Here is a 26,309-nt window from a genome sequence, read left to right on the forward strand (position 1 = left end):
TTTTCATTACACGTAACTGTGAATATGGATAACGTATGGTATGATGTATGATTGATCACTTTGTTATGGAAGTTTGTTTTCACCACTGACAAAAATATTTTTGTCGTTCATGAGTCAGAATTATTATTCCAAAATTGTGATTTTCTCAGTTATGAACTATATTTGGAGAAATTTGACATAGTAAATCAGCATTTTGAGATAAAAATCTGAAATTATAGCTGCAAAAATGCTGTTTATTTATTTATTAACAGAAAGAAGTTTTCATACTTTCTTGCTCAAAAATCTGTTACTGGTTTCAAAAAGTCAAATGACAGAGAAATATTTGAATAAATGGCATCTGTGCTTTTAAATCCTTGGAGTAAAGCGACAGTAATAATTTGTAATGATTTCATGATCAACAAGATAAGATGTGACCATCAAAGAAATCCTTAAACAGACTGAGACTTCATCTAAAAGCCAAAGCTGCAAGTATTCTGCCCTCTTGTGGGGGAATTTAATAATACCACAGATGGGATTTTCAGCTGTTGAGCAGGTTACCACAGACTACCATATGAAACTGCACTAAACCTAATAAACCTACCTTGAAATTCAGGGTGCGTTTGATAATGTAGTACAATCATAGTCAAAGGTTTTGAGAACGACACAAGTTATCACAAAGTTTGCTGGCAATCTGCATGTACAGCAGAATATTATCACGAGTGATCGAATGCGTGCATGTGTTTCATCTTTGCCATGAAAATGAACATACTCCTATAAAACCCATTTCCACTGCCACAGATGGACTCTGACATCATTAGTGATCCTCTCATTAACGCAGGTGAGTGTTGATAAGAACATGGCTGGAAATCACGCAGAGTTTAGATGTTCTTCCTTTGTGAACTGGTCAGTAGTTTAATCATCAGACAATTAGTGCGAGGGTCCCTGCAGGTGTCTGCATGCTTGCCTGTTTTTCTGACCGCACTGGTTTGTCTGTGGAGACCATTTGGGCATCCTCCAACTTTAAGCAGACTGCTTGGCTGTTGGGTCTCCAGCTGTCAGTGTTTGTGTCCACAATGGAGTGTAATCAAGCCCTTAGAATAGCAGACTGGATGCTTTAAATGGAGGGTAGTGTTTGAAATCATCGTCCGTCCTTTGTTAACCATAGTTACCTGCAAGGAAACATGAGCAGTCATCCTTGCTTTGCATAAAACGATACTGCTGCTAGTAGAAGTTCAGTTGTTGTGAAGAAGGCTTTCGTGTCCAGCAAGCACTGTCTGCTAAAGGTAATTCAGCTTCAGCATCGGGGCACTACCAGTGCAGAACGTGGTCAGGAATGCAGCAGGCAGGGGTGAGGACATCTGCATGCACAGTGAAGCAAAGGCTTTTGGAGGATGGTCTTTTTTCAAGCAGGCCAAAGAAGTCGCAACAAAAACATGGAGGACAGACTGGCCTTTTCTCTGTTTGGGGCATCCAGAAACATGACTGTGCAGAGAGGAGAAGGTGGAGTGCTACAATCAGTCCTGCATCATGCCAACAGTAAAACACCCTGCTACCATTCATGTGAGGGCTTGCTTCCCATCCAAGGGAGTTGACTCACAATTTTGCCATGAAGAACACAGCCACAAATAAAGACTAAAACACCCTCTGAGAGCAACTTCTCCCAGCCATCCAAGCAACTCCCAATCCCCCGGAGGTCCCCGTTTCCTCCTCAGCCACCGGCCAGGCTTCCTGATGCATTCCATCTCCACTGCTGCTGGCGTTTTGTCTGGTCTCCTGGCAGACTCGCTTTCTCCATCGATGCAGGTCTCTTCCAGTAAATCGTCTCCTCAGATCTCCTGCCAAGCCTCACGTCTTCTAGTGCTGGCCTCCAGGGTTCCTTCACCTATGTCGCTGGCTACCTGGTCAGCCTCCAGAGTTGCTCTGTCTATGTCTAATACATTAAAGTATTTACTAATTTTACATTTTTATTATTTATTATGGGCAGCATGCGCATGGTGGTGCAGAGTTTACCACCGTCACCTCTCAGAAAGTACTGGCTTCAGATCCACACTGGGGCCTTTTTGTATGGACTTTGTATTGTTCCCCCCGGATACTCTGGCTTCCTACCATAGTCCAAAGACATGTATGGGTTAGGTGAATTAGTGAATCTAAATGGACTGTAAATGTAAATGTGCACATGAATGGTTATGTGTCTCTATCCTTGTGACAGGCCAAGTTGTGATGCTACACAACTTCAAAAGCATCTCCAAAACTGCAGCTCTTGTGAGATGTTGTCAGTCTGCAGTGTTCAGGATCTATCAAAGGGGTCCAAGTAAGGAACAGTGGTGAACCAGCGACAGGGTTATGGGTGGCCAAGCCTCAGTCATGCACAGCTGTCCCGCTCTTATTCACACATGTATTTTATTTGGCTTCTACTGACTTTCGTTATTCTTGTCTCCAGAGCATACCTCCACGTCTCCAGCTTCTCTTCCAGCTCCTCTCAGATCACAGCATCATCTGCAAACATCATAGTCCCTTCATACCCAACCTCATCGGTCAACCTGCTCATCACCACTGCAAACAAGGGCGGGCTCAAAACTGACCCTTGTAATCTCATGTCCACCTTGAACACATCTCTCACTCCCACTGCACACCTTACTACTGTCTTGCTGTCCTCATACTTCCCTGGCACTCCCGACTTCCTCCTGCAGTACCAAAGTGCCTCTCTTACCCTATTATATGTTTTCTTTAGATGTATAAAGAGACCTCTATATTTGCAGCACCGCCCTGCGTCAGCAAACTCAAAGCAAACATCACACCTGTAGTGCTTTTTCTTCGCATGAAGCAATTATATCAATTGCACAATGTCCACCCTAGAATACTGAATACTGGGCAGCTGGTATAGGTTTGTTCATATGTTTCGTTTTAGGATTTTCATCGTGTGTTTTCTGTGAGCGTGTTACTGAAATCAGGCAAATAGGTTTGTCTATCATCCAAGCATCAGTATCTGTATTTGAGAAAGAATTACAGGTGATATTTGGATAGCGGGTCCACTACATTAGATTACATAAACTTGTACAGGTGTGTATGGAAGAGGATTAGTGCCACTGGAAATAGAAAAAAGTGGGGGAGTCCTTTTTTTTAAAGAATTCTGAGCAAAAAAATCCCAATCCTCTTCTGCAGGTGTGCACGGCATTTTGTTCACTACGTGTTCTCATTTCACTGACTGAATAATGCTAATCAAATGTGCTAGCTATAATAGGAAGTTTGCATTTTAAAAATACACGTGCCTTTTGCCATCTTTGAGTCAGGATTTAATTTCAATTCCTAAAGTACAAGTGTTTAGTTTAATACAAAACAAACAAATAAAAAATCCACACAAAAATGACTAAAAAAGTCACCAAACAGAGAAAGTAAGCAACTCTTAGAATATAAAGCAAAGCAGAATTTTTTGATGCAACAAGACTTAATGAAGAACTAATCAGCTATTTCTCTGCATGTACTTAATTTTTTTTTTCATAAAACATGTTTAGAAAAACATACCCTCGCCCGTCAACGTTCCTCCACCTCCTGGTTATTGAGTCTCCATTATAAAAAAGCATCTACGGGAATTTTATTTTGAAGGGTATGACCGGAAGTCGTCGCTCTATCGCCACTGACGCGCTGTGCTGCATAGCAGCTGCGCGCTCTCACGTCCAGTGTTTGACAAAACCTTCTTGGTTTGACTGCGAGCAGAACGTGCGCGGCGGTAATGGCTGCCAGGGAGAGTAAAGAAGACAACAAATGAACCCCCGAGAATCGACTCGAAGGTGAGCTTGATAACAGTCGCGGCCCGACAACTGTTGTTTCTTCTACATATCAACTATTGTCTCGTCTGCTGTAGCTACTTGGGTCGCGTGTGTGTGTTTTGAGGCTGGATTTTTTTCTGATGACACACACACACACACACACGCACGCACGCACGCACACACACACACACACACACACACACACACAGAGGACAATAAACTGTCAATACCCTGTGCTTATCACGCTGCCCCCTCTGTGCCCCGGTGCTGGTACCGTTAAAGAGGCATGGACTTGTCCTAGCTAGATGCTCGGTACCACCGTACGTGTCAGTTGTGCTGAAGATATATGGACTCATTGTTAGCTCAGGTTAACGTGATTAGCTAACGTTAGCTGAGCAACAACATCGTTAGCTGACAGTAGGCAGGCCGGATAGCTGTTAGCCTCTTAGCCAATCAGTCAAGTGGATTTGTAATCAGCCCCTTAGCACGCTGGCTACCGCTCCTTCCGTCCGGGAGGCAGCCTTTCGCTGCCGACTTTTGGGAGACATCCATCAGCTCCGAACCTGTCACTGTCACCTTCCTTTAGAATGAAGTTTTCTGATTAGTCCAGTGAATATTGGGATATAGACAGGTGTTTAATAGCGGCCATTCCCAGGATAACAGGCAGAGTTGTTACAGTGCTAAGTTGTGTTGTGCTCCAAGTCGAAAGAGCAACAGCCCATCAAGTGAAACAACGCTAACATAAGTTGGCTTCATAATAAGAAGAAATGGTTATAACTGAGCTATTATTGACATGTGACCAAGTGACTTTGTACACTGGTGAGTTTTACTTATCGAGTATTGCTGAAACAGTATTCCAATAGCCCAAATCATCAAATACTATGGATTTATTTTTTAAAATCCTTGTCAGTTGGTGTATAGAAAAACCAACTGAGAAGGATGGTTTGCAGTCCATGTTGCCTGTGCTTAGTTTTCTTATCTTAAATATATACTTAAAAAAGTACTTTCTAATCTGATTACGACCCAGCTCCTGTGCAAGGTGATGTAACCCTGTAGTGGTGTCACGTTAACACAATAGTTGTACATGGTGTTGAATCCTGTTTACACAATGGAGCAGCAGAGGGGTATGCTACAAACTGAATACTATACAGGTTTCCTCCTGTGTTTGTTATTAATTGAAAGTTAAAACTGCTTTTTTTAATAACAGGAGAAAGGAAGGGGCGGGGGCACTTATCTTTCACTTCTCCACTTATCTTACATGCATTGGTGTGTAACAGGCTGCGCTTAAGCCATATTACTATGGTGGTATTAATAATAATATTAATAATAATAACAATAACATGTTGTTATATCCTAAATTTTTATTTGCTGCCTTGTTGCTGAGACACAGTAGGACTCTTTGTTGCATCACTTACTCAACAAGAAAAAGTAATGTCTGCAGGCGCCTCTGTCACTGTTTTACAGCTCACTGGGTAAACAGTTATTAAGTAGTATTTATTTACTTTGTTGACAGCTTACAGTTGTCACCCAATTACATTATATCTGTAATCTTTATTTTTGCCGTTCTAATAACTGTGTAGTTACATTGATTGTAATCTGTCCCTGTTTTTAGTCCTGTCCAGCATTCAGCTGTCTGTTCTATGCCACTGAGTTATAAAGTAACAATAATCAGAAGTATAGTATGATTAATAAAAATGAAGGGAAAAAGAAGTATTGATAGCTCATCAGTGCAATCTCAGGTCACGTCTTCTTGAAAAATATGAGCAGTGTTATAATGTTGTACAGGTGTAAGTGACAGGAAGGCTCTGTGTGGGAGCTTCTCGTAGGGAGCGTTTCCTCTGCTGTCCCATCATGGCTCAGTCACATGAACGTTCGCTTAGTTGGTGATTCGTAGATACTTGGTTTCTACCTGAACTGTCTGCCAGGCCTTTTGTTAAGAAGCTGAACTGTGAATGGTTGTTGCAGCTAAACTAAGAAAACTGCAGAAAATGATGGTTTGGTTGACGGTAGGGCTGCCACGATTAGTCGACTAGTCACGATTACGTCGACTATCAAAATCGTCGACGACTAATTTAATAGTCGACGCGTTGTTTGAAGCTTTGTAAGATCCTGAAAGACGCAGGAATAAGTGGCAGGATTTAAGAGTGTAATAACGGACTGAAACAGAAGATGGCAGCACTGCATGTACAAGGATACCAGCTACCGTTAAACCCCGAAGAAGAAGCAGCTGTGTCCCAGAATTCATAGCGCCCAGCTCAGTTTCCAACAATGGCGGCGGCTAGTTAGTTTTAATGTTACTCTTATTATTCTTTCTGGGTCACAAAATAAACGTTTAACATATTTTCAGGCGAGAATGTAGCTGTGTAAACCTCAAATATCTGCTCAGTTTATCAGGACACCACATATTTTCAAAAGCGCTCCGACGTTTTCGGAGACGTCTGTTACCCACTAGCTCGATAGCGAGCCGGAGCTAGGTCACTAGCGCCGTGAGAACACCGGACTCCCCGCAAATCGTTTTCAAACCCACCGCCGTCTTTCGCTACTCAGGTTAAATATATATGAGTCACTTAGATAACTTAAAATGTTATTATTTGGCTTTTTTTTAGTATTTTATTTGTTCCTGAGTAAATCAGTTTGGCTGAGATTAAAGTTATAGTTTTTACACAGCTGAATAAACGTCAAGCAGACAGCTGATTATCAGAAGTGTGAGATGCTCCAGAATATACTCCAGTGTCCTGTTATATTTTAGATAGCAAGGAGTTTATTAAACTTCACCGAAACAATCTGCAAATTTCATTAAAATTTAATAAACTATCATCTTGTCTTTATTTGTAGTTAGCACCTTAAACACTTAAAGCTGTAAGCTAATGATAGTTATATAAGAGCAGATGCTGCTGGTGCAGTAAGCTGTAGTTTTGCGTCCAATGGATGATGATCTGATTAGTCGACTAATCGCATAAATAATCGGTGACTAGTCGACTATCAAAATAATGGTTTGTGGCAGCCCTAGTTGACGGTCTATATGAAGGTAATTGTGCTGTCAGTTCTACAGCCTGCTGTGCTCGGGTCAGAGCGACATCATCACACAGGTCTGTGCTGGTCGTGCGCCTGATGTTTTTTGTGACCCTTGTGGATTCATCCACAGAAATGTAAATTGCAGTGCACCAAGTATGCAAGTATGCATGTCCCGCATGCAGCCTGGCTGTGACGTCTCCGGCTGTCAGTGTCTTTGTCTCAGCCGAGTAGGATCCAGGCTTCACACTTCCCAGGAGCACAGTGTGATCTCAGCTGGCTTCAGCACTGTTCAGGAGCACACAGATGTTAATATGAGCAGTGAGGAGAAATGTGGACCAACTATCACGAGCTGTGGTCTAAACAGTTTAAACATGTAATCTCCAAACTGTTGCTTTCAAGAATGTTTCTGTGTCCTGAATATTTCACTGTGGACTGTGGACATGTTACTCACCCACGGTGTTTGTCATTGCTGCTGTTCTTTGATTCCAAACAGCGTTTGGATTCCTCCATTGTTTTTACTTTAGTGAGCCAAATTGTTTTTCATGTTTTGGGATAAAGTCTTAAATCATTACGCTGGTGTTGCAAAGTCACAGCAGACGGACAGACACAGAACTGGTTTGGTGACCTCAGAGAGGCTGCAGAGCAGAAACACGACTCTGCTGGTAAAGAGTGTGAAGTTGAACTGTGGGCAAAGAGACTCAGAGGAGAGGCACCTGACAACTGTTTAGGTCTTTATTTGTCACAGAGTTTGTTGTGTTAACTCATTCACCCAACGTTTGCGTGTTAGGTGAATGAGAGCAGGAGGCACAGCTCTCTGGGAGCTTTGTGGCAGGAAGAGCACCCACAGTAAACATATTTACCATCTGCTGTGGCAGCCCCTTACAAGAGCAAGAGTAACTTTATTGATCTCAAAGGGAAATTCGTACGTCTGACATAGATCCTGAAAAATGGCTTCTCCAGTGTGTCCAGTCTTTCTGGCTAAGTAAGGGAGCAGCTTGTACTTTTTATATGCGATTCTTTATGAGTTTTCACTGGGTGGATGCAGACGGACGTAGCTTTGGAGTCACAGTGAAGCAACCCTGGATAGGCGAAATGATTTTCCACCAGGACACAATAATACCTGTGGTTGCAAAAAGACTTGTGGTCCTATCAAAGTCTATGAATCATGGGCTCAGTCACTGGAATCAATAAGCCTGCTTTGTATTTGTGGGTATTCGAGTATCAGAAAGGAGCATTACCTGTGGGGTTGTCTTTGGCTAATGATTTGCAGTTGACAAGTTGTTAGCTAATGAGTTTGCATTGGGTGGCTGCGTCCATGCGTTATACACTCCATGGGATCATACTAGCATGCTAGCATGTCAACAGAGTGCAGAGGGCGAGCTTAACTCTCACAATATGTCTCCACAGTGAGGACTAGGATGGTAAGCAGCCAGCCGAAGTACGAACTCATCCAGGAGGTGGGGCGTGGCAGTTACGGTGTGGTCTATGAGGCAGTAGTGAAGCGTACAGGGGCAAGGGTGGCGGTGAAGAAGATTCGCTGCCACTCTCCAGAAAATGTCGAACTGGCCCTTCGGGAATTCTGGGCCCTCAGCAGCATCCAAAGCCAGCACCCGAATGTCATCCACCTGGAGGAGTGTATCCTGCAGCGGGACCAGCTAGCCCAGAGGATGAACCACGGCTCCAGTTCGCCGCTCTACCTTGAGGTGAGAACACATGACCCATGGGATCAGTCACGATCACTAGGGATGGGTATTGATAAGATTTTCACGATTCCGATTCCATTTTCGATTCTGTTTAACGATTCGATTCTTTATCGATTCTTTTTTAAAAAGGAGAACACTAAGGTCGATTAGCTTAGAACTTTGTTTTATATCTTCTCTTTGAACAAGATAGAAATTTAGGAGTAACATGGCCTTACAAACCCAACACTGAGATCTTAAGAGATCCAGCCTACGGCTCTTCAATGGGGTGTCACAGGGACCCCAGGAAAAACATTGTAAATGTAAAATAATAAAATAAATATTCTCCTGTAGCAATAACAAAGTGTAACATAAATTATTCTGTAGCAATTACACAAGAATATCCAGTAATGTCCCCGCCTACAATTAAACACATTCACTTACCGAAAATCATCTGCTGTGGCAAACGGGTGCAAGCCTTTGACCACAAACTGAGTCACTGCTCGGTGACATTCGTCTATCCTGCCTGAAAGGAGACGCTGCCGGCAGACTGCAGCGAGAACTGCCAGCATCTGAGCCAGACTCTGTCTCATCATGATCACCTAAATGCACAGTAATGGCAGGTTTTGTAATAAGGCAGATCATATATGCACTGTTAGTTGATTATTTACCTGCCGCATTAACGGGAGAGGACGTGCAAACGTTACCGCTGCTGCTGGGCTGAGATTCACGGAATTAAAAACACGACATTCATTTAAGGTCATCGTGTGTTTTGTGAGCAAATGCTTTTGCATATTCGTAGTGTTTCCTCCCTTAAATGAAATATCTACTTTGCAAGTATTCCAAGTTGCCCTGTTGTCATCCGTTCTCGTAAAGTGTAACCAAACTTTTGAGCGTTTGAGCCGCTTAGGCGCCGTGTTTCCTGCCAGGTAAATGACGCTCCGCAACGTGGTGACGTCATTCGGGGCGACTGGAATCGATAAGGGAATCGTTTGCAAAAATGGCAAACACTTCCAAGGAACTGAAACAGTGGGAACCGGTTCTCAGCAAGAACCGGGTTTCGATACCCATCCCTAACGATGGGTGTAGTTCGTCTGTGTTTGTGTTCACTTTTTATAACTGCTTCACTGTATAAGGTAAAGAAAATGACTGTTTTAGTCCTAAAACAGTCATTTTAACAAACAGTAGTAATAATATCAGATCAAAATGTGAGAATTCACAAGTTAAAACGAGTCAAACACAGCTTGGTTTGTAACAGATGTTCTGATTGTTCTGTGGGTATTTCTCTACACAGCTAACCCAGCAGAGAAACTGTGCTCTTGTAATTCTGTTCATTGCAGTGAGTTTGTCAGAGCTGCTCCTTGTTCTCCACCTGTTGTGTTATTTCTTTACATAAAAATGGACTGTGGAACAAAAATAAAAGCAACGGTGAGCTGGTGCTGATGTTCCTAAATAAGAACCTGTGATTACGGCTCCTACTGTTCTCACGAGGACGCAGCAGCAGGGAGAATATCGTGGTTTGATCCTGGAGCTGAAGCTGTGTCACGGTCGCTTTCATACATATTACAGGATGTCAGTGGGTCAGTTTGAACCACAGCTGAGGAGGCAGAGAAATCACTTCACAGGGCCCAGTGAGCCGCAGCAAAGTTTACCTGTGTGCTGTTTGACTATTTCCATGCCGATGTCTGTTCAGTACAGGTGTGCGGCTTGAGCTGTGAGTGCACTTGTTGCCAAATCAAGTGACCTGATTGGTCGGATTGTTTATTGGGATCCAAAAAATTGAGCTGGGTTTGAAAATGCTGCGAATTCGTCCAGTGAAACTATACAGTTGTTGTGAAAGACTACATTGTGCGTCCATTTGAGAAGGCCTTTAGATATATGATCTACCAGTTTACACATGGTGGTCGGTGATATTACAGGCAAAGAACGTCACACGCACATATGAAGGTCAAAGTCCTCTTGACACACAAGAGATTATTTCCTATAGTAGTGCCACGATTGGCCCAAACCAAACAGCATATCAGGACAAACCGACCTATCGTAATAGAGGATGATGACTTAGGCTTGCTCTGCAGTCTGAGCTTCTTGCAGTCAGTGAGCTGCCGTGCACTCCTCTGTACAGCAGAGTGTCCTGGAGGTCAGTTGTCAGGATGCTAGTTTTGTTTAAACATGTTACTGATCCTGAGCTTAACTTTGGCTTAAACTGGGCCACACAACAGGAGTGTGACTGTAAACACAAACTACAAGAAATGAACAAATAAAGGTGTGTCCGTGTCCACACGTCAACATGTGACCGCCGACTGGCTCCGTTACTGTGGTAGGACCTGCAGAAAGCTGCAGATAAACAAATGTCCAGAAACCTCAATGAACTTAAACAATGTTATAAAGAAAAATGGGGCAAAATTCCTCCACAGTGACGTGACAGACTGATAAATGCAGGAAATGCTGCTGTAACGGTGGGTCTAGCAGCTGTGAAACCACGAGGCAAAGAGTCCTGTGAAAGCAGCGTGTGCAGGTAGAGTCTGCCTGCTGATGTAGTGAGCAAGCGACCTACTCGGCTATTTGAACACAGCTCGTGTAAATGATAAACAGGAAGTGCTAATCTCAGACTTCCAGTATTTTCTGTTTGACAGATGTCACTGTGTGCATGTAGGGCAGGGATAGCTCAGTAGGTAGAGTGGTGGCCCCATGATCGGAAGGTCGGGGGTTCGATTCCCCTGAACAGCTACCCTGAGGTACCCCTGAGCAAGGTACCGTCCCTACACACCGCTCCCCGGGCGCCCAATGGCTGCCCACTGCTTCACTGAGTGAATGAGTTAAATGCAGAGAGGGATTTTCCCTACGGGGACCAATAAAGTACACTTTCTTCTTCTTCTTCTAAATGCTTTTACAGAGCACCGCTCTGCTAATGGCTTCTGCTTGTTTTTAACTTCACATTAGTTCCTGTGCTGACCTCGGGGTTACAGAAAAAGGAATCGTGCTCGGAGCGATCCTGCAGAAGTGAAACTGAAATCTCCCGTTGGCTCATGCCAAACTCATCTTGTCCCCTCAGCCAGTTAAACACACATTGATCAAAGAAGTAATACAAGTTCAGATGTGATACTTGATGTGACCAAAACACACGATTCATTCATGTGATTGTCTTTATTTATAGATGCATTCGTCACACTGTTGCCCAGCAGGTGACTTCCTGCCTTAGCGTCCTGCAGGTTGTGATTCTTTAAGAAGCAGGACTTGGGAGGAAAAACCAGTTTGTCAGGTACTGGACAAAAAGGCTCTCCAACCAGATAAGAACATGACAGCATCTGAGGTGATAGGAGAACACAAACCCTCCAGTGTGCTACGGTGACAGTCAGACGTACAGTTTACACCTGACAACATTAATGCTGATGCAGAGTCTGATTAATCAGAATACTTTATTGATCCCTGGGGAAATTATTTCTAATGCTTCAATGCTTCGATGTTGACTGAATGAGCTTATCCATTTATACACTGTAGATTGTGACTTACACAAAGGCACTTGTAAAAATTTAGTTAAATGATCTGATCTGATAGTTAAATGTTTATTATTTTTGACTCCCATTTATTCCTGAGTCAGAGGGAAGCTCGGTGCTGTCATTGATTTATCCACGTGTTGGCTTTTTAGACTCAGACTCTGTAGTTGCTGCTGCTGCGTGGAGCCGACAGTTTCATGTTGTTAGCGTGTGCAGCCTGTTAACATGCAGTGTGCCTGATTTTGCCTTCAGTTTGCTTTGATGAATTTAAAAGACCCTTTGTGATTGTTTATCACCATGCTGGGCAATATTATATGAAGCTTTATGGAGGTTTAGCAGTTCTTTATAACTTCATGCTAAAGTGATAACATTGTTTGAAAGCAGAACCTGTTTTAGATCAATAATCAATAATGTGCTTGAACTGTAGCCAGTGAATTATTTCTCAAATATAATCTCCGGCACTTAGTGCAGCACTTCAGAAACCTTTAGTTTTCAAACATGTGCTGAAGTTGGTTAAAGGCAGGATGCACAGGTTAGAGCCTCGGGCATCGTGATGATAACACATCGTTCAGCTGTGATGCAGTGATTAGTGAAATGTAGAGCTACTAATAAATCTGCCAGGGTGGAACATCATCATCATCATCTTCTTCTTTCAGCTGCTCCCTTGAGAGGTCACAACAGCTGATCATGTGCCCCCGTCTCACGCTGCCCCTAACATCCTGTTTGGTGCTCTCAGTGTGTTCTCCTGTTTTACAGCCATAAAGCTTCTCCGTGGTGTCGTCCTCAGGGCCGTTGCTAGCCATTTGGGTGCCCTAAGCACAAATGCTTTATGGTGCCCCCCCCCCCCCCCCCCCGCCACTGAAAAAAAAAAAAAAAACATTAATACTTTTGAATTTCTCAGTGGAATTTGTTTAATTAAATAACAACAAACATGACAGTTAAACAAATAAATAAGGTTAAAGGGGGTTAAAAATACTGTTACAAATAAATACTGAAACAAAAATTGAACATTGGAACAAGAACAAAGAGCCTGGCAATAATGTGTAATTTTTTTTATAAAAAAATAATATATATAATATAATAGTATTATTATTAATATATTTACAAATAGTTTCACAATAGAATTTAAATAAGAAACTTAAATAAGAAAAATAAGAATTTGAACACAAAAGCCACATTCCTTAAGTAACTATGTTAAACATTTTTACAATTCGTTGTCAGAGTATGCCCTAGACTCTAGGGCATACTCTGACAACCAGAAAATGCAGGCGTGGTGTGCCTCTCTAGGGCCTAGAGAGGCACACGCCTGCATTTTCTGGTTGCAAAATCAGCTATAAGGTCATCATATGATAGCTTCTGAGCCACGTCACCATTGATGCTGATAACAGCCAGACCACTTAAACGTTCCTGCCCCATTGATGAACGCAGGTACGTTTTAATGAGTTTGAGCTTTGAAAAGCTTCGCTCAGCAGAGGCAACTGTGACAGGCAGGGTCAGTGCAATACGCAGAGCAATCCACAGATTGGGATATACCTCTTGAAGCTGATTGTCATGTAAAAATGACAGCATTTCCAAAGCAGACGTCTGTGGTGGCAGCTGAGGAAGGTTGATGATTTCCTGCATCATCTCAGGTCCATCAATGTCAGCTACTCCCTTATCTGTCAGTGTCTTCTGTACTTCAGTGCAGTGTTTTTTAAATCCTCCTTGGACATCCCATTCACTTTGCTGAAATCAAGCAGCACTCCATATTTCTCCTTCACTTGATTCATGGTCTCAAACCTCTCCTGTAGGGAGATTAAAGCAGAGTCCACAACACAATTGAAAAATGTGACCTCAAGCTTTTTAAGGGCATCATGGAGGGGCTCATCAACAGCTTCATATGCAAACTGCCTTTTTGTGCTCCTGAGCCTTTTCTCCTTCAACTGTGGTTCTATGTTCAGGGCCTCACAGAGTTCTTTGGCAGCTGACACAGCCTCATCAAACCCAGACTGTCTGTATTTAGAGAGGTTACTTTTGGCAGTGTCAATGAGCCTGACAGCAACATCGAGCTGCATGGAGCTGGACTGTAGTAACTTGTTCACCTGGTTTGTGATTGTAAGAAGTTCACACCACACGATGGAGCAAATCAAAAATCGAAATGAGGCTACTTCCTCAGCAAGCACTTGAGCCTCCACCTTTGCGACTGCATCACTTACAGCTTCTCTGGCCTCCAGGAGAGCATCCCTCACTTCTTTTGTCTGACTCCGGACAGCAGTTACACTTTGAAGCCTGCTTTCCCATCTAACGTCACTCCAAGATTTAAGTGTCAATTTCACATGTTTTGTTAAAATGGCCCATCGCTGGGTGGCACTGGAAAAGAAATTGAACAACTTCTGCAAATACCCAAAGTAGCCAGTTGCATCTGGAGAGGACTTGGCAGCATCAGCTATGACCAGATTCATCGTGTGAGCTCCACAAGGCACAAACAATGCTCTCGGGTTTAATTGTAGCAGTCTGGCCTGAACACCTTGCTTCTTCCCCTTCATGTTGGCCCCATTGTCATAGGCCTGTCCTCGACAGTTTTCAAATGGAATGCCAAGCTCCTTCAACTTGTCAAGGACAACATTGGACAGGTTAAGGCCAGTTGTTTGCTCCACATTTATATAGCCAAGAAAGTATTCTTTAATATCTGGTTGTGCTTGGAAACAAACAATGCGTACTATGACTGACATTTGTTCAGTGTGACTCACATCTGGAGTACAGTCAAGAATGATGGAGAAGTATTTTGCCAACTGGATTTGCTTCACAATGGCGCGGAATGTTTCTGAAGAGATAATCTGAATTAGTTCGTTCTGTGTCTCAGGGCTGAGGTAATGTGTGTGGGAACCTTCATCTTTTATGTTGGCCAAGTGATTTGCCATTACAAGGTCATATGTTGCCATAAGCTCTACTTCCTTCAAGAAGTTGCCATTGTCCGGCTCATAAAGACAGTCAGAAGAGCCCCTAAAAGACAAATTTCTGGAAGCCAGTGAGAGAGTTATTGAGAGTAATCGTTTGAGAATCTCTCGCCACTTTTTCCTTTCTGCCTCTAGTAAGGTCAACTCCTGTTGATCTATTGCCATGCTTTTCTTTAGCCGTGTGTCCAGTTCTCTCCACTTAAGCATGCACTGTATGTGGTCTTGGCTACACTCATGACCCCTCAAACGGATGTTGATGTTCGACCAGTCACTGAAGCCCTCTGTACTCAGCTTTATATCCTTCACACTGAAAAGCTTACATGCAAAGCAGAACACAGCATTGTTCTGCGGTGAGTACACTAACCAGCTCCGGTGAACCTTTTCTCCATTGGGAAGAATTTTGAACTTAAGGCTAGTGTGAAATGCTCTTCCATCAGGCCCCTTTGGAAAATTAAAATCAGAGCTGACATTAAAAGGACCTCTCCGCACAATTTCAACACGATCAGCATCTACAATGTGAGCTGGCCAAAGAGCAGGATCGGTTGAAGGGGGCACACATGTCTCCACAGTGTCACTTTCTGATAGTCTCTCAGTGACAGGACTCTCAGTGGTACTTGTGTATGGAACTGTACCTGAACTGGTGGTTGATGGTTCTTGTTCTTCTTGGCTAGGGATTGTTGCAGGGTCTACAATGGCTGGTGGTTGATGTCCAGGGATGGCACTACTACTGGATGGTTCATCCTGTCCTTGAGATCCTCCTTGAACATATTTAAGCATTGACCCTGCATACAAGAGAAAATATTCAGGGATTTTACAGAAATACAATTTTGAATCTACAGTAGGCCTACGAAAGATTGCATTATAAGACTAATAAATTAAGTAAGTCACTGGTACATTTAAAAATTACTAACTATATTTTACATGTATAGATTTTCATAATGGCAAATGGCAATATAAACATGCTGTACATAATTTGATATAAATGCGCAAGTAGGAAATCTATATTACTGGAAGATATAGGTTTCATATTACAGTTTCACCAACAGATGTCGCCCTTGATCTATGAACCTAAAGAAAGACGAGAACTATTTATGTGTTCAGACGTCAATGGCATAAATAAGATATGCGTCTTTATAGATATCCTGAAATGCAGCAACATACAAAGTAATCTTGTCTAATCTGATAATAATACTTGACTGCATCACTGACCTATCCCAAAGTTAAGGTTAATCAGTAGCATGCATGACGTTAGCCAGCTAGCAACCTGAGGAGGGAAATGCTAGTCTCACGAATCACGATAACGTTAGCAATCGTGAGTCACGATTGCTAACGTTATCTGAAAACCGTCAATTGAGTGACCATGATGAGTTGCTTTTAGTAGTCCATTCTATATTCATATCCACAACGTAAACAAACTACCCAACATCAATCATTTGCAACATTTGTTAACACAGTATGAACACTGCTAACAGGAGCTATCACAGAGTTGACGGACATGAGCGTGCAAGCAAGGGCTACAATAATGAACTTTTTTTATTATTATTATTTAAACATTGCCTTACCGGCAAGCGACGCCTGAGTTTCATCACGCTTCCTCTTCTTCTTTCTTTTCTCCGCTCCCGACTCCTGTTGCCGTTTCGAGGCCATGTTCAAACAGGTGTTTACCAATTATAGAACAGACCACTGGGAGTGGGGGGGCACCAGGAGGAGACTGGAGACAGGGCACAAAGCAGATTCACCCCTTTTCTCGGGAAAATTGTTTTATGTTGCTTTTGTATTGTTTAACCATATTAATGCATATGATATTTATAGTATTAATATGGTTTACTTTTTTTTTTTACGACCCTGATTTTTTTGGTGCCCTACCGGCCATTTGGTGCCCTACGCAGTGTGCGTTATGTGCGTTTGCGGAGCTACGGCACTGGTCGTCCTCCTGCCTCCAACATCGCCGCTGACACAACACTAAGATTTAAAACGTTATAATAATATCAAGGAAAAAGAAATCACAAAAATCTAAAGATGAGAACAAATTAAACATTAACAACATTGTTTAAAAGTTGTATTTGTGGGAAACAGCAGACTAACACAATTACACAATACATTTTGTTCTGTTTATTATACTTTATGTTGATTGATTTATGACGACCTGAATCCGACCGATAACCGCACTGATTCAGTGGGTCGTCAGTGGGCAGCTTTGTGTTTGTTGGCGAGGTGAGACTGGAGTCATGTGTGCTGCTGCCTGCCGTGCATTGGCTGCGCAGTATGAATGTTGGAGCAGCTTCAGGAGCTCTCCACACGCCTGATTACTGCCTCTGAGCAGCTCACAGGGCTGTTTTGAAGCCGTTCATTCACCTTTTGCAGTGCTAGCACTGGAAACTTTCCCAGAATCCTTTTATTCCAGCTCTCCTTTTTTAGTTGTAATATTCCAGTACATGCTTACAGTACAGTGAGTGATAATGGGTGGGAGTATCTGACCACACCACTTGTGGGATAATTTGCAGTATGTGTTTGGGTGGTGAATCCTCTGACAACCATCTGTTTAACCCTTGTATGGTGTTCGGGTCTGTGAGACCCGTGTTCAGTTTTTTTCAAAAGAAAAATTAAACAATTAATTATTTTTTCACGTGTAAATGTGTTGTGTCTTTCCACTCACTCCACTTGATTATAACTGATTTATTTATAACATTTTATATAAAAGAAAAACGAGAAGCACATTAATTCATAAATGTGATCTAACAAAGGTAAAGGGAAAAAATTAACCATGTTTGCTGTTCATATGTCTTGTAATTGGGATGAAGTAAACATCTGTTGAGTAATTTAACATAAAATTGTTTGATAGTGTTAATTTGGAAAGCCAAAACTCTAGCGGGTCCACCAGACCCATGAACACTGGCTGAGTAACAAAAATACGAACACCACACAAGGGTTAAAACAAGTTTCTGCTACTGTTTTTATGCTGATTTAGATGATTTTCAGCAGCACATTTAACCTGAGCTCTTCCACAGCAGCATTTTAATTTCTCTTTGATATTTGGCCCGATTGGGTCCCGATGAATGTAAAAACAAAGAATTACCAGATTTTATTTTATTTTTTTTACCTGATTTTTGTTTCTAAGAAGAATGAGAGCCACATGAGGATATTAGTTTAAAATTTCAGTAGAACAGTAGCAGTATAACGTCCCCGTGAGTACATATCAGGCCCCTGTAGAGCAAAATTGAGTATTTTGGTCTAAATAACCCAAAATGTGATGTCCACATATGTGGACCCAGGTCCTAGGAGGTTAAAGCATTTCAGTTGTGATTTCAAGAGCTGTTATAAGTATTGGGACAAATGACATTGCACAAACTTCAGTGGCCTGATTTAAAAAAGAAAAAGGGTGGCTGCCTCCAGGACCTCCAGTAAACCTCTTGGTGCTTTTGAACTGTTGGGGAAAGAAAATCAGGGAACAGACTCCATGCAGTCGGGACTTGGATTGGGCCACTGCAACACCTGATTATTTTCTTTGTTAGGCTCTTCTGTTGTTGATTTGTGTTTGAGATCATTGTCCTGCTGCAGAAATGTTCCCCAGCTTTAGCTCGCAGCCTCAGTGCAGAATACAGAGGAGTTGGTTGTTCACGCGATGCCTGCCAGGTGCCCACGGCCCATACAGTCACCCTTCCACAGCCATGCTTGACAGCTGCTAGGAGATGTTTGTGCTGATGTGCTGTGTTTGGTTTTCATAAAATATGATGTTATGGCCAAATATCCCCCCCAGGGCTCTTTCAGAAATCTTGTGGTTTGCTCGAATGCAAACTTTGAGGCTTCTCCTGGTAACTCTCCCAAACGTAAAAGTTTACTATGCTAACTGAGGCGTGTAGAGTCTGAGCTTTGTGTAGCTGGGAAGCGATATAAGGTAGCATTGTGTTACATTGCTACACAAAGATACACAACATAGATTAAAGTGCAACTGGGTATCTCAGATATATCAGTCACCATTCACCTCACACGTGTGGTGTCGCGGTACTATTTGGGAAGAACGTCCCATTCCAGATGACTTCTGTGGTTACCGATCCCCTAGGTAGATATTCTCACCCATTAATACCCCTAAATATATATATGGCCCAAACGCAGATGAACAGTTTCTTTAAGAGAATTTTTGATCTGCTCCCAGATAATGATCCTAATATAATAGTGGCTGGAGATCTTAACGGTTATCCTGACCCCTTCCTAGATGGATCATCTACACAATTAGTGTCAGAAACAGCTTCTTCAAAACGTTTAAACAATCTTCTTAAAACCAGGGACATGGTAGATATTTGGAGGATTCAACGTCCTACAGGTAGAGAGAACTCGTTCTGCTCACATGTTCATAAATCTTATACCAGGATCGACCATTTTCTGCTGAGCTCACGTCTCATTTCTCAAGTCGCCAACTCCAAGTATCATAATATATTAATATCTGACCGTAGTCCCTTAACAATATCATTAAATCTTTCACTTCCAAAACAGTGGGGATAGGTGTGAATGCAGGAGTGACTGTGAGTGTGAATGGTTGTCTGTCCCTGCGTGTTGGCCCTGCGACAGACCTGTCCCGGGTGGACCCCGCCTCTCGCCCTATGACAGCTGGGATAGGCTCCAGCGCCCCCCCCCCCCCCCCCCCCCCCCCCGCAACCCTGAAAAAAAAAGGATAAGCAGAAGCGATGGACTTCCAAACAGGTTTACTCTTGGCGACTTAACACTAACCTTCTTAAGGATGACATTTTTGTTAAGAATATAACCTGCAAATTGAAGAATTACATAGAAGTAAACGATAATGGTGAGGTATCCGATTCGACTTCATGGGACGCACTGAAAACTGTTTTGAGGGGCGAAATAATCTCTTACACATCAGCTCTTAAAAAAGAAAGAGAGAAATCAACAGTGTTCCTCCTGACCTGGATCGTATCAAGTCTCTGCATCTCCTGTGTGTTATAATGAGATAGTGAAATTAAAATACGAATATAATGACATAACGAGTGGCCTAGTCAGTAATCTACTTTGGAAATTGCGACAAAAGCATTTTGAGTTTGGGGATAAACCTGGTATGTTGCTATCACGACAGCATAGCAAGAGCAATACACAGCATCAAATCCAAAACTCTGCTAACTAACCCACTTGATATAAACCGTCGCTTCAGCGAGCTCTGTAGTGAGTTATGTTCTCTTACGCATAATATGTTACAATCTGATCTTAATGGCTTCTTCGATTCTCTCCCATTGCCTAAACTGAGGAACTCCGACTGGGATTATCTTGAGTTTACTCTTCAGGAGGTTATCCAGGCTATACAATCATTCCCTGATGGCAAAACAGCAGGACCTGATGATTCTATCACATTTTGCGACATTCTTGCAGGATGCTGAACAATCAGTTCCTCTGCTCCTCAGCCTGATCACAGCTTTTGGTAAATTATCAGGATAAACCATCGACTGGTCAAAGAGTGAGTTTCCAACAACAGCTCGCCAGAATTCCTGCAGCAAGTTCCACTCAAAGTAGTTAGGAGTATCCTTTTTTTTCTTGTATTGTGAAGTGCAAATTTGTTTGAATTAATTGGGGTTTTTTTTGTAACGCATCAGAGTTACAAAAAAAAAAAGATCAAAACAACAACAAAAAACCATCCAAATGCTCCAGACGAGGAAACTGGCCGAATGTGCTTTCATAGAGCCAGTCACAGTTTAGCTCAGTTCAAAGCGTCGGGCTGACAACAGTCCCCTGTGACGATTTATGTTTTAAGATAAACATGCTACAATGTTGTGAGAGGGAGTCGGACTTGAATAATTACTAATGATTAAATGAGGACTGGTGTATAGTAGGGATGTGTGCTGTAATAGTCTAATGGCTCTACACTACCAGCATTGGGCATCAATTATAAACTGCTGTTTCCTAAATGTTGTGCAGCCATCTGCCACCAGAAAGAGCATCTATGTTGAGACACGCCATAAATGTGTTGATCTAGGCCGTATGTCACAATCGTTACATGGAAAATGCCAGCACTGCTTATGTGCACGCACTTTTCATCTTCTGTGTTTCTTCTGCAGCTCGTGGAGACGTCTTTGAAGGGCGAGATCACCTTTGACCCTTGCTGTGCCTACTATTTGTGGTTTGTTATGGACTTCTGCGACGGCGGCGACATGAATGCCTACTTGCTGTCTCGCAAACCTAGCCGCAAGACCAACACCAGCTTCATGCTGCAGCTGGGCAGCGCCCTGGCTTTCCTGCACCGTAATCAGATCATACACCGTGACCTCAAACCAGACAACATCCTCATCTCCCAGGCCTGCACGCCAGCCGGCTCGTCCGAGCCCACCCTCAAAGTGGCTGACTTTGGCCTGAGCAAGGTCTGCTCTACATCCGGGCTCAACCCCGAGGAGCCGGCCAGCGTCAACAAGTGCTTCCTATCCACGGCTTGTGGGACGGACTTCTACATGGCCCCGGAGGTCTGGGAGGGCCATTACACAGCCAAGGCAGATATCTTCGCCCTGGGGGTGATTATCTGGGCTATGGTGGAGCGCATCACCTTTGTGGATGTGGAGACTCAGAAGGAGCTGCTGGGGAGCTACGTGCAGCAGGGCTCGGAGATTGTGCCGCTGGGAGAGGCCCTGTTAGAAAACCCAAAGATGGAGCTGCTGATCCCTGCCCGGAAAAAGAGCATGAACAGCCACATGAAGCAGCTGATCAGGGAGATGCTGTCGGCCAACCCTCAGGAGCGGCCCGACGCCTTTGAACTGGAGCTCAGACTGGTCCGCATCGCGTGCAGAGAGCTCGACTGGGACACGTGATTGACGAGCAAACGTCACCGCAAACTCGGCCGCAAAGCACACGCAAACATCTCATCAGCTGCTGTTAACAACGACGGTCACATAATGGGCAACAGTCATTGGTTGTAATATTGATTATCCTTTAGCCACTGTTCAAAGCACCCACGGTCTACGACTTTATATTGAAGGGGGGAGGTGTCACATCTGCTGCTCCAAACTGCAGCCTAGTCTCAGGCTAATCACAGCTTCCACTTCATTTCATCTGAAGCATGACGGAAGAGCAGCGTGACCCTAGAAACTCCTGCTTTCAGGTAGAAAAGACAGTCAGAGCCTTTGTCTTCAAATGCCACCCAAACCTCGGTGCTAAGTGTTACTAAATGCAATATGAGACATGATCCTGTGATTTCTTGTGTTCACATTCACCCAAAGGGCCGACACTGCATCCAGCCACCTCATCGTGCTGCGTGTTGCTGCAAAGTTGTTTGTGGGTTTTACAATTTACATGAAGATTGGACTCAAATACAAACATGCCCTGAATGCTCAGGTATTAATGGCGTACAGCTCGATGGTGTTTGAAGACAAAAGCTCGCTGTCGAGGGACGTTCTGCTCCTTGGTCGTGTGAGGGGGAAAATAAAAACTTTGGTGCTTACATATTAGTAACATGGGTGGGGGACTTTTTTTTCTTTATCAGCAAGTGTCCAGCCAGCAGGGGCTCGTGGTTGGGGGTTTCTCCCCTTTGCAGACTGTAAGATAGGCTGGCCAGTCGCAGACACACCCCTGGCCGCATGATCAGAATGTATAATGATGGAGAGCGGTCCCTGTTATTAACATAGAGCCTTAAACACAGAAATACTTTTAGCCCTGAGCACGTCATCCAGTCAGTGAGGCAGACAAAGGATCATTCAGGTTTATTACATGTTTGTTCCAGTCTGTGGTTTGCACCGAAGCCCCTTTAGACTGAATTCTGTCATTTCAGGGCATCTTTACATGACTTCAGTCAGATAAGAAAGACTGCTGCAGAAAAGGACAAGACGGAGTAAGACGCTGTATTTAATATGTTTAATATCCTTGCAACATGAGGCACGAGATGGTCAGCAGAGAATCACGTATATCTGAGGTTTACCAGCTGGTTACTGGTCATAGGTGGCCAGCTGAAAACAGTCCAGTTAGGCTTGACTGCTGACCAGTTTGTGGCCTCTGGTGTCGACTCCTAATTATGTCAGCAGGTGCTGCACTGCAGGCTGCTAAAGCCGACCAAAGTCAGGTAGATGCATCACCAAAACACGCTTGTATAAGTCTTGTAGCTGAAGTTTAATATGAATGTGATACACCTTAAAACCACCATGAAATAACACCGTGATACAAATGTTTTCAATCTCAGAGAGTTGGGAAATCCCCTTAGTGCTTCTTTATTAAATAGTTGTCACAGGCGAAGCCCTGATCTGTTCCAGCCTGTAATCATAGAGGCTCTGGCCTCGAGTTTTACCCTCATAAAGGCGACTTTGTGATTAAGGAGTTGGATTATTGGGACACCACTAATGAGAGCGATTACTGTTGTTCTTACTTTAATATGATCATTGTTCAGCGTGCATCACACCCAGTAGGAATAATGGAATAATAAATCCGAATGATCCTTCACAAAGACAGGAATCTGAGCTGTGGTGCAGTCAGACTCAGTGTTGGGTAGAAAAACCAATAATGTCCAGTTAGGCTGTTTAAGAGTGCTGACACAAGTATTCACACATGCTCACACCTGATGTGTAAAAGGGACGAGTGGAGCAAAGCACTTACAGTTAACACGGTTCGTGACGACCTCCTGCAGTGTGTGCTGCAGGCTGATAACCACGCAGGTATTTGTTTTCCAGGCTGTTGTTAGTTATGCACGCTGCAGCTCATCTTCAGGAAAGGCGAGAGGAAGAGCATCAGCACTCGCCATCCTCCAGAGGATCTTCTCTGTTTTCGTTGACGTGTAAAGCTCTTGTGTTTTGTATGTGTTTAACCTGATCTGCTCTCACTGTGTCACTGCCTCCTTTCCTCTGGCTCTTACAGTAATCCTGCTCTTCATGCTCCTGACAGGCTAATTCTAAGCCTATTAAGCTGCAGCGCTTGGCACAGGATCATGCCTGGGACCCTTTTGCCTTTCAGGTTATACATAATGTGTGTACTTTGACACATTTTAAATGAAAACAGTGAAAACTCACAAACATACAATGTCTTTGTTAGCTCACAGCTCTGTAACTGTGGCAGACCCCCCCTCATTCATTTCCCCCATGCTTTTAGCTCTGATAGCTTTATTCACTGGCATCGTGCGGATGACATCGGCCTTGCCGTCATTTTGACACTAGAGTGACCTCACTGATATTGCACTCAAACACCTCATTGGCAGAGTATGTGGTTGAGATGCACAGCGTCTCGTGAGCCTGCAGCGCTTTTGGTACAACCAGCAATACCACAGAAATCAGTATTACAAAACTCGGACGACGTTTCCTTTGCTTGTCTCTCATATGTGGATGTTTAGGGAGTCGTTTCTGGTCGACAGAGGCGTTTGCCAAACTAATGCTTGGTCTGGGTTACTCACCTTTGATTTTTGATGTTCATTTCCTTTGCACATGTGTAAATACTGTACAGGTTTATGTACATGTGACTGAGTGTGCTCTGTTTTCAAGAGCTGGATTGGTTTGACATGTAAATTTGCTGTGATGACTTCAGTTTTCCTTCAGCTCTTGATTCAGCACTGCTTTCCTTCAATCATTGAAAAGATGTGATATACTTACAGGTTAATACAGTTGGTGTGCTAGTGATAATGTATGTACGTCATTGGCCTGTTGTTTGTGGTTTTGTGTAAGCAAAAGCTGAAATACAACACGGGTCAGCTCAGTCCTCCGTTTGTCTGCTACCAGGTAAATGGTCAACAGTCACGTTCAGCAGGGGTGCACTCGTGTAAATGCTGAACGCCTCGTCGACGGCCGCTGGCCAAACGGCCGATGAAACTGAGGCTCGCGTGATGGCGCAGAGCCTTGTATATGAGATTCAGTTTCATCCATTGTGATTGGATTTTATTTTTCTCATTCAAAAACAGTGAAGCGCTGGAGAATCCAAACGTTCCCCTGGCACAAGGGGAGTAAATAATAAAGGAGAGAAACCGTAACAGCTTCTTTTTGTTTCGAACCTTTGGACAACGATGCTCATACCAAGCACTGCTTCGAAGCCTCAGACATGTCCGTTACTGAGTGGGCTTAAAAAAGCTCACCAGACAGTGAGAGAGACTTGTGCTCAGTGCTGCTAACACATACAGAGCGTCGGATCGATGGTAGAGGGACTGACGGTTTCCCCGTTTACAACTTTCTAGCATCCCCCTAAAGCAGATGTGGCAACTCCAGGCCTGGAGGGCCGGTGTCCTGCAGGTTTAAGATGTCCTTGATCCAACACAGCTGGTTTGAACGGCTAAACGACCTCCTCAACATGTCCTGAAGTTCTCCAGAGGCCTGCTAATGAACTCATGTGATTCAGGTGTGTTGACCCAGGGTGAGATCTAAATCTGCAGGACACCGGCCCTCCAGGCCTGGAGGTCCCCACCCCCCAACCCTAAAGGGACAAGTTCCAATAATGGCGTAATCACAGAGCTGACTTTCGTCTTGTCTAACAGAGCAGAGCACTTGCTATAAATCCAACAGTGGTGGAGTGTTTAGAGCTCGTTATAATGCGAGCCCAGGTGGAGTCGCTGTCAGCACAGCTCACGTAGCTCCACGCTGTGCTTAAACCCGAGCGGCTAATTCGCTGCTAATGCTAACTCTAGATCGTAATCCAGTCTCGGTGCGTCCTGAATCAGTTTGATAAAACACGTCACAGTTCAACAGAACCACAGCAGTAACAGGTCCTGACCTTTGCTATCGTCTGTGCTGTCCTGTTGTGGGTTGGATAACGGGGGAAGCTGCTCAGTGGGATTTCAGCTGCTATACTTTCCATGTGTGGATATAGAAATGCCCCTCACACCAATCATGCCAGCTGCCTTTAACATAAGTTTTTGAGGATGAGTTCATCCTGGAAAAATGACAAAATGTAGTTTAATAAAACAACGAACATGAATACAGAGCAGACACAAGGTTTATGGAGTCCGCTTGTCCCGCAGCACAGGAAGTGGCAGAGCTCCAGGTTGGATACTCCAAAGATTTAGATCTAAAATCTTTCACATCTTTTCTTGGTCTTTGTAAACTTTAATTGGAAGCTTTCAGGTTCTGACCTGTGATTTCAACATGTAGTCATTTTCAGTGTGCTGGTATCACAGAGTGGGCAACTTGAGGCTGGTCTAACATTAAAACGCTGGCCTCAGCACACACAGCTGGTCTATGCTGGTATCTTTTGTACTCGTGGAAAGAAGTGGGCATTTTGGCTGGAATGGAAACCTGCCAGTTTAACCTTTCTCAAAACGAATCGTGCATGCCGCTCGGTGACTGAAGTCAGCACTGCGAGTCCTGGATCAGGGCTGCGCTCGTTTCAGTTTTCCTGCTCTCACTCATCTGTACGCACAGTTCTTGCTTTCATGTCATTGTAAGATACTTTGAAGAAACTGAGTTGAGTTTCACATGTGAAACAACAGCTGTCAATCACTGTTGAACCAAGGGATTTTTAATAAAAATGAACTCGTTTAAAGTTTAAACCAAA

At 43.5% G+C, this 26,309-nt stretch overlaps 2 protein-coding genes across 4 annotated transcripts in view; one reads left to right on the top strand and one right to left on the bottom strand.

Moving 5' to 3' along the window:
• The window catches only part of LOC146683801 (uncharacterized), a 246,868-nt gene extending 230,082 nt beyond the window's left edge, over positions 1-16,786 (bottom strand). Inside the window, exons 1-3 of one of the 2 annotated variants that reach the window (XM_085445246.1) lie at positions 16,433-16,786; positions 15,503-15,652; positions 12,902-13,718 (exon numbers count right to left, since the gene is read on the bottom strand). In XM_085445246.1, coding sequence (XP_085301372.1) covers positions 13,708-13,718; positions 15,503-15,652; positions 16,433-16,517 — 246 coding nt within the window. In that variant the 5' untranslated portion in view covers positions 16,518-16,786 and the 3' untranslated portion in view covers positions 12,902-13,707. Of the gene's footprint in view, positions 1-12,901; positions 13,719-15,502; positions 15,653-16,432 lie in introns of those variants that run through there. The other variant, XM_085445245.1, reaches the window with a different exon arrangement.
• pdik1l (PDLIM1 interacting kinase 1 like) lies at positions 3,595-26,309 on the top strand. Of its 2 annotated transcripts, none has more exons than XM_085445244.1 (3): positions 3,595-3,767; positions 8,169-8,464; positions 20,927-26,309. In XM_085445244.1, exons 2-3 carry the CDS (start codon positions 8,180-8,182, stop codon positions 21,665-21,667), a joined length of 1,026 nt encoding a protein of 341 aa, XP_085301370.1. In that variant the 5' UTR covers positions 3,595-3,767; positions 8,169-8,179; the 3' UTR covers positions 21,668-26,309. The 2 variants fall into 2 exon arrangements, with proteins under 2 accessions (XP_085301370.1, XP_085301369.1); XM_085445243.1 differs by lacking the exon at positions 3,595-3,767 and adding an exon at positions 4,135-4,565.

The sequence above is a fragment of the Copadichromis virginalis genome, linkage group LG22 (genome assembly GCF_057382275.1).
Source record: "Copadichromis virginalis isolate Kocher_CV1m ecotype Utaka linkage group LG22, C_Virginalis_male_GT1.1, whole genome shotgun sequence".
Classification (NCBI taxonomy): domain Eukaryota; kingdom Metazoa; phylum Chordata; class Actinopteri; order Cichliformes; family Cichlidae; genus Copadichromis; species Copadichromis virginalis.